Source organism: Austrofundulus limnaeus, unplaced genomic scaffold, assembly GCF_001266775.1.
Source record: "Austrofundulus limnaeus strain Quisiro unplaced genomic scaffold, Austrofundulus_limnaeus-1.0 Scaffold97, whole genome shotgun sequence".
Classification (NCBI taxonomy): domain Eukaryota; kingdom Metazoa; phylum Chordata; class Actinopteri; order Cyprinodontiformes; family Rivulidae; genus Austrofundulus; species Austrofundulus limnaeus.
This window is the reverse complement of record NW_013952499.1, coordinates 1,344,089-1,352,274: the sequence shown is the minus strand read 5'-3', so window position 1 is coordinate 1,352,274 and position 8,186 is coordinate 1,344,089. Positions and strand designations below refer to the sequence as shown.

Sequence of the window (8,186 nt, the reverse complement as noted above, 5' to 3'; positions counted from 1 at the left end):
GTCTCAAAACAAGATCAAAAAGACTTTTTAGCTGATATAAGGTTTTAAAACTTGATAAGATGGACATTTTTTGCAGTCGCTCTTTGAAAATTTGACCAATCGTAACAGATTTTTTTGTCTGTTTTAAATAATCCAACTTCTTTCTATGATTTTTCTCTCAAATCCATCATCTTTAAACACCTTTAGGACTACATAATAAGAAGAATTAGGGAAAAACATGTCTGACTAATTCAGCTGTAGTTTTTATGAAATTCTGTTTCAACTAAAGCCAGTATGTTTCTTGTATCGTGTTTTTTTCTTTAATCCTGAAGTGTAAAAATAATAAATAATAAAATTCACAWWATATTTTTTAGGTTTATGTCACCACYGGCCRTAAARGGTCATGAAACGGCCTTGAAAAGRCCCACGGACCACYAGTTGTTAATCACAGTTGTAGCTTATTTTGCRGYTCTGGATGYATTTTATTARTGAGMCGAGGAGCAGAAGTGTCTCTTTTGACTGTTCAGGTTGCAGAGGCCTGTTTTAGACCTGAGTTCATTCTGTCTGTTCAGAGGAATTACACACTAACATCTTGGTTCTGAGAACTGGGTCGGGTTGGTTTGACCAAGTTTGACCCAGTGTTTGGCTKAAAGATGTTCTTCACAGTTTAACTTTTTATGCAAGAAGTTGACCAAATGAAACCTGATTGGATCGCTGCTTTAAGAGGATAGTAATGAGAGTAAGATAGTAAAAAATCAACTTGAATGTTTCATAACTTTAGTTTGCACCAGACAGTGTTTGAGTTGCTAAAGTTAAATTATTTGTGCTAATATTATTTATAGTCTCCACAGGTGTAATTATCTAATAACCCACACTTTAAGTTATTATTGGTTTCTTTAATAAATAAGTCATTTTAATGGAGTATGCTGAGTTGGCATGGTTCAAACTGGTTCAGTCACTGGGTTGTTGTCAGGTTGTTTTTAGCAGATTTTAATGTTTACACAAAACATTTAACCAAGTAGCTTTTTGTCAGCCACTTCAAGTTTTTCCCACACTGCATAAAAACTCACAATCAGTCGTTTTAAAATTCACGGGTAGGGGTGGGGGGGGGACTCTAACTTTGTGAGTCAGGACAGAGAGTGAAGTTGTGCAGATATTATTAACTCTCAGATTTGTACAAACTGGAGTGATACGTTGTGTTTTAGGCAGCTGCCACCCCGTGCCACCCCCCCCTGGAAGCGCCACTGGTTAAGACACAGGTGGATGCAAACCCCCCCTCCTCCTCTAGCAGAGCATGAGGAATGGGTGGGCCGGGCGGTTATTCAGCGGCGGGGGATGCAATTAGTGGTCAGTCGGCTCGGCCCGCTCGTTTTCTTTAGCCTCTCCATTGTTTTCCCTGCAGGTGACACTCCAGAGCTCGTCTGCCCTCCTGAGCGTTCAGAGAGCCAGGCGGATCCGTGCGCCCCCCACCATGGCCTTCCCATCAGCCCCCTCCGCACTATGGATCGTCAGCTTATTGACTGTACTCTTCACAGCTGTGGTTCACAGCAGCATTGTCAATGGTAAGCACATCTCTTCCTGTTCATTTATCTCTCTGTGTCTCTCCGAGGACCCCTGACCTCCTCGACCTTCGCTTTCTGTCTCCGGTGGCGCTGCTCTCTCTGTTGACTCAAGGATTTTTTTTTGTTGTTGTTCCTTTTATTCACCGTATTATGAAAAGAAAAGCAGAGAAGCGTTATTAAGCTCACGGGACGCTCCCACCTCCCTCCGTGGAATCTCTGTTGTTTTGGAGGAATGTGTGTGACTTGCACGTGGGCAAGCGCTCACACGTTACAGGTCCAAGAGTGACCCCCGCCCCCCTCCCCATGCCCGAAGCTTCGATTTCTCCACACTCAGACACAAATGCATTCACACACAGAAAGCACAGAAGCAGGCACTTTGATGTTCACCGCATCTTTTTGTTTTCTCAAATTAATTTTCAGACATAGTCGAGCCCCTGAACCTCTTTCAAGATTCTTCCAACGGTACRATAATGATGGAGCAACCAGGAGCACGGGAACTGTAAAACATTACACAGTCAGGGTTTGCTTCACTATTAGGGGCTGCTCTGTATAACTAGAAGCACTTGGAGAGTGCAAACCTCCGCCAAGACCAATCCCCCCCATCCTGTAAGAGTTAATGCGCAAAAGCAGAGATGGAAACACATTTGCTGAATAAGTTGTGACGTAGTGAACATTTAAGCAGCAGTATGCACGGGATTTCTTCTGGGTGGAGTCCAATGTAAAAAAAAAAAAGTCAGACTCGTCACCCGACGTTATTCATGGTCAAACTGGTGTGGGATTAAACTCCTAAGTTTTCATCAGTCACATTTCACCATGTAAAACATCTGTTTTATCTCCTTGTTTGAGTTTGTAATGGTTTGACTCTCTTTATAAAGTGCTTCCTGGCTCCCCCCGTCTCCAAACTTTGAGGCCCTGCAGCTCTCTGTTTACGAGCCTAGTAGAGACAAACTGTTTTGATTGGTTGTTTCGGAAATATGGTGTGTTTGAGGAAATGGGAAAAATAGGTTTCATGGTGCAGTCACGTACTTCCTGGTCACAAAACGTTCTCTAAATGCRCATATCAGCAAAAAATATTCATCAATAAATGTGGTTTTAACATTACTTTYATAAAGTTTGAAGTCCGTGCTGTCCAACGCAGCTCACTGTTTTTTTTACAGAAGCCCTGTGAAAGCATCACAGCTTTGCCGATGTCAGAGTGTTAAAAGAAAAAAAAAATTCCTGTATCTGCATTGTGATCCGGAACATCACCAAAATTTTAAGTTATGTTCCTTGGCCCAGTACCCACATGTGGTAAAAATGTCATGACAATCMGTCCACAAGTTTTTGAATAAAGTTGTCCACAGACAGAACGACAGACATACGCGACCAAAAACATTACCTCGCCCTTGACGGAGGTAAAAATGCTGTAGCAATTATTTCATTTGGGTAAATTGTAAYCAGTATATTTTAATTAAATATGAAGCAATTTAAAATACTTAAGTTGTCGAAATCCAACAATTCTTTTCATTTTCTAAACTCCGTTAAAACAGATTGGGCCTGAGTATGTATTCATACCAGCAACTTCCTAAAAAATGTGTCAAGTTTGCACTATTTTGCATCATTTTAGCTCAATTAATCAGGTAAATTGTAACGAGTAACGCTTCCTGTTCCGATGCAGGCTGTGTTCTTTAACTAAACAGTTGTAATTAATTAGCTTTCTTGTTATTTTAGTGTAGTTTTAGTGTATTTATTAATTAAATCTTATTGTGTTTTGCATTTTATTATATAGTATAATAGTTTTAGCTTGTTGGTTACTTAATTATACTGTGCTGATTATACTGTATTGCAAGAGCAGAAAATTAGCAGCAGTTCTAAACTCTTTGTGCAGCACATCAGTGCATTATGGTGAACCCTATAAACTTCCAGTCTGTTTTATTCKGCCTGCTGATAAAGGGAGGATCATCTTCTCAGATTGCATCAGAGCACGCGTCCACACATAGCGGTGCTCATAAAGAACACTTGTCGTGACTAAAACTGTAACCGAAGCGGGCGGTAGGAGAGGATTTGATGAGAGAAGCACTTTGTAATGATCTCATCYCTGGGTGTGAGTACCAAGTGAGCAGGAATGCACCGTCCAGTTTGCTTCCCAATTACRTAACTCTCAAGTGACTGGCTGGCAGTAATACAACCTTTAGAGGGCAGCTTGAACCAGAGACAAAGTGGTGTATCACGATTGGCTCCTGAGCCGTAGAGAATTGATTGACACAGGTAGAAATGTGCGTTTGCCATTTTCTCAGTATGGGTTTTGGGGTTTAATTGCAGTCGGTCTTTGGCACAGAAGCGTGAGCCAATTTAGCAGGCAAGAAGCTGCCGAACGGACATATTCTGATTTGCATTTGGAATATATACGATCTCAGAGGCCCATTGTGTTCACTTGTGCTTATCCACACTATTTGTGCAATCATATGCTTGAATAAATGTGTAWGTCCACAGATGCAAGCCCACACACCATCATTTATTTGATGTTGTTTATCCATATAAGCCATTGTTCTTTACTTTCCTTCTAATGAAGCAYAGAGTTTAAGTGCATTTATGGATGAAATAGGGAAGGGAAAGAAACTTCTGGTTTCTTATTGGTCAGTTTATGTGAGAAGTAATGTTGAACCTGGGATGAGGGAAAAGTTAAGGAAATCCAAAGTCCTGAAAGCTGTTAAACAGGAAAAAAAGAGGGACTCCTCGATGATGAAACATGAAATCCCTGTCAGGATGCTGACCCAGGCCATGTAGCTCATCACTGAAACTCAGGTAGCGGTTCATTATTTGGGTCCAAAAAATGATTCTGGCTCCCATTCAGAAGCGTGTCACATTTGATTAAGGTGTGCCCACAGGGAGGCCTGACCATGCATGACCAATTCTTGCTTTGGTTTCACCTAAGCACTGTTTTACATTATCATGTCAGTCAAAGAGCGTAATTAAGCCTGAGACGCCYGACAGCATTTAAGAGATGAGAAAACACGTCAAAGAGTGAAATTGAAAGGGGAATGAGGGATGGAAGGCTGACTTAACAGCACCTTATTATACTCTCTGTGGACTGAGTCGTAGGCTTCTTTGGGATGATTCTTTAAAAAAAAAACTCAATTAAATACCAATGTCAAAGTCRTTTATACCAATTCTGCAAAAGGTGAGCTGTTGAAAATGTAAATAAAAACAAAATACATTGATTTGTAAATCTTATAAACTCTGATTTTATACATAGTGGAACATAACAAATATAGCAAATGCTTAAAGCAGGAAAATTGTTTAAGTTATTGGCATAAAAACAAGATAATTAGGAAACTGATGGCATCAAGACAGCTTACAAAAGTTGGGAGCGCAGCAATGTGGTACAAATAAGAAACAGCTAAATGAGCATTTTGCATCTCATTAGGTTAACAATAAGTCAGAAAGTGGACCGGGCATAAAAGGATCCTTTTAAAGAAGTAAAGATGGGCAGAGGTTCACCAGTCTGCAGAGAACTGAAGGGTTGGGCTTTCAAATCKGCACCACCAATACAGAAAGGTATTTAAATAAGTAAAGTTTTATTTATATAGCACCTTTCACAGAAATAAATGCACAAGGTGCTGTACATTCAGTGAAGGGGGGAGGGGGCAGTTAAGACAGGTCATACAGCAAACACAGTTGCGCTACATTAAAAACAGAACAACAGAAAAACTGTAAAACCTCACAAGGGAAGATGAGGAAAAAAAGCAAAAACATCATATTGTATCAACACTGTGACACACTATGATGTTTATGAAAAAACCTCTGCATAGGGCAGATTTATTAGCCAGAGGAGTAAGTGAGTTTAGTGGGGCCCGAAGAATCCAGTCCCCAAAACCAGCGCAGCCATAGTTCAGAATATTGATGGTAAACTGTTGATTCTGTGAGGCCCTCAGCCTGCTCAGGAAACCAAATCAGATGGGTGAGAGAGGAGGGGGGAGGTGTGGGGCAGAGCCTCGTCGACGTAATCCAGCCAGGAAGAATTTAGACAACAGATCGAGGCCATTGTCGGGGAGATCCAGATTCTGTAATCAGTTGTTTTGGGAACAGAAAGAGTCAGGCAGAYGATAACAATTTTCCATCTGCTTTGTTCTTGTACAGTTCTTAGAACATGTGCTCTAAATTGAAAAGAAACAATAAGAYGACTCAGAACTGTACAATATTCTCTTCCTACAACTCCAGCAACTGGTCTCCTCTGGGATCTGAGACCAGTCATTGTTCTTGGTTGTTAGTAAGAGGGGTGTATTTTCAGTGGTAAAAATACCCCTGTCCCAACTTTCTGAGATATGTTATTACCATAAAATGCTCAAATTACCTGATTTAAAAATATGTTTCTTATTTCTAAATTAGTTATGATTACTGTGTTTCATTGTGAATTAAATATGGGCTTTTAAGGTTTGCAAATCATTGCTTTCAGTGTTTATTTATTTTTTCTTTTTTTTCAGAATTGTGGTTGTATAATCAATCAACTTCTAGTCTTGAAAAATGTTTGAATCATAAAGCAAACAGAGAAACACCCCCGTATTTATTAGCCAGTAGTGGAATTTCTCTTTCCCCAATCGACGACGTAAAGGACAAATGACCGACTTCCCCATGATGCATCCAGCTCTCATTAAGCCACACAAAGCAAAACAATATGCACGTATGTATCATGTATTTTTGCACTTGACATGTGAGTAATTCCCAAACAGGCATGTTGAACTTTGCGTATGAAATGTGTGTTGGCTGCGGCGCAGGTCCATCGCTCACATCTTTCTTCGATCCGTCTTTTTGGTGTTGTTGTGACACTGCAGCAAAGCCGCTAAGTAGAAGATGGATTAGGGCGGTTGAGTAGTCGGATAATGGCTTGTCATAATGGAGAAGTCCATGCAAGAAGGGTCTGGAATAGACGAGGGCCCTACTTAGCATAAATAATTCAACGTTATGTATCAGAGAGGAAAAATGCTGAGCTCAGCAAATCAATGTTGGAGAAGATAAGCCATAAAAGAGCAGGACAGCCCATTACTGCTGGACTTAGAGTGCTCGGTAAATTAAAACTATCTGGACGCTGTCTTCTCGCATCAAATAAAAGCTGGAGCGAGACAAACAAACAAACAAAGCCTCTCTGATGAATTACAGGGTGATTTTACAGCAGCGTGTCACGACTGTTTAAACTCCTGACCAACCCCGAACTCCCAACTCTCTCATCTCTGTCTYGTGCACGTCGAGCTATAAAAAGACGACTTGTTTCTGGATCTTTCTCAGGACGAGCGAACGAACGGAGGAGACACTAATTGCATGCCGTTTGACATATCCATTTCCACAGCTGGATGCGCCGTGGAGGGAAAGTGCCTCTCAGAAGGGCACCAGATTAGCCATGCAATCGGCCGGCTGCGCCCTGGTTCTGAAACGTTGACCCAATTACCCGGGGGTTGTGGTGGAGTGCGCGGGGTCTGCCTGTTCGAGCGCTCCTTCGACAACAAGTGGAGCCGCACGCGCCGTGGCCTCCCATCAGCCACCTGGCCCCTCAAATCCGCTGCAGCCTCTAATCTCAGACCCGACTTTGCTTTTGTGACCGAAAAACACGCCTAATTGTTTATTTACTCTGCAAGTTCTGCTAGTCGGAACCATTGACTGAATCCCGATGCTTCCAGCTGAGGCCAGTAATGAATAAAGATTAAAGGATGCAAGCTGTTTGGACCCGTTGTTAGCAGACTAAGATTTACAGGCAGGGGGACTGTGCGTGTCTGCCAGCGGTTCACTTTATCCTGCTACAAAAATGGGTTTCTTCCTTCCCCACCCGGACCGACTCTTTCTCACTGGCTCGAAGCCCACTTCCTGTGTGCACTGCTGTTGTTTGCTGTTGACTTCCTGTGTGCCAAGATGGGGGCATATTTGGCTAATACGCAGCACAGCTAGCACACAATAGCAGTAGGCGGTTTGGATGAGAGGCCTCTGCCTGTTAACAAGGCTGACTGATAAGCAGTGACTCATTAACAAGCCGAGGTACACAGAGCCTGGGGGAATTACCGCCTAGCCACTGTGACATTAATAAGAGGCTAAGCTATTTTTCCATTTGGCTCCAGTGGCATAGGACTAAACTACAGATTTCTCTACTCACTGCTGGCTATTAAGTGACTGCAGTGCTCCCCCATTTGTTTCAGACACAGGTTACCTGGTCTGACTGCAGCATGGGCTGATCAGGTCTGTCAGAGTAGGTTAAAGTACTGACGTCTGGGGTTTCATTAGAAAATCACACTTTCCTCATTAGTTTGAGCCTGATTTGTTCAGAATATTTTAGAGAGAAACCCAAATACTTGATTTAATTTTTGTTTTCTTTGGAAAAAAGAAGACAAAAGCATATTCTAATGTAAATACTAGATTTCTGCTATTACACTGCAAAAAACTGTCCACCTAACCAAGTTTTAAAACCTTAAATCCAGCCAAAAAGTCTTTTTGATCTTGTTTTGAGACTGATTTACTAAACAAGAACTGATTGTGTAAGAATAGTCATCTTTTTTTCAGAAATTTCAAGAATCTTACCAAGTAAAATTTTCTTACTCCACTGGCAGAAAATTTTGACTTAATTTGAGTCAAATTTTCAGGCTAACAAGACAAATAATCTTACACATTCTGAAAAAAAGATGA

The 8,186-nt window shown here is 41.3% G+C and overlaps 1 protein-coding gene across 3 annotated transcripts in view; it reads left to right on the top strand.

Annotated features, from left to right (window-relative positions):
• Window positions 1-1,259: 1,259 nt before the first annotated feature.
• Window positions 1,260-8,186, top strand: part of cadm3 (cell adhesion molecule 3) — a 168,272-nt gene continuing 161,345 nt past the window's right edge. The window contains exon 1 of one of the 3 annotated variants that reach the window (XM_014013048.1): window positions 1,260-1,541. In XM_014013048.1, the coding sequence (XP_013868502.1) occupies window positions 1,451-1,541 (91 nt within the window). In that variant the 5' untranslated portion in view covers window positions 1,260-1,450. The remainder of the gene's footprint in view (window positions 1,542-8,186) is intronic. The other 2 variants (XM_014013049.1, XM_014013050.1) reach the window with 2 other exon arrangements.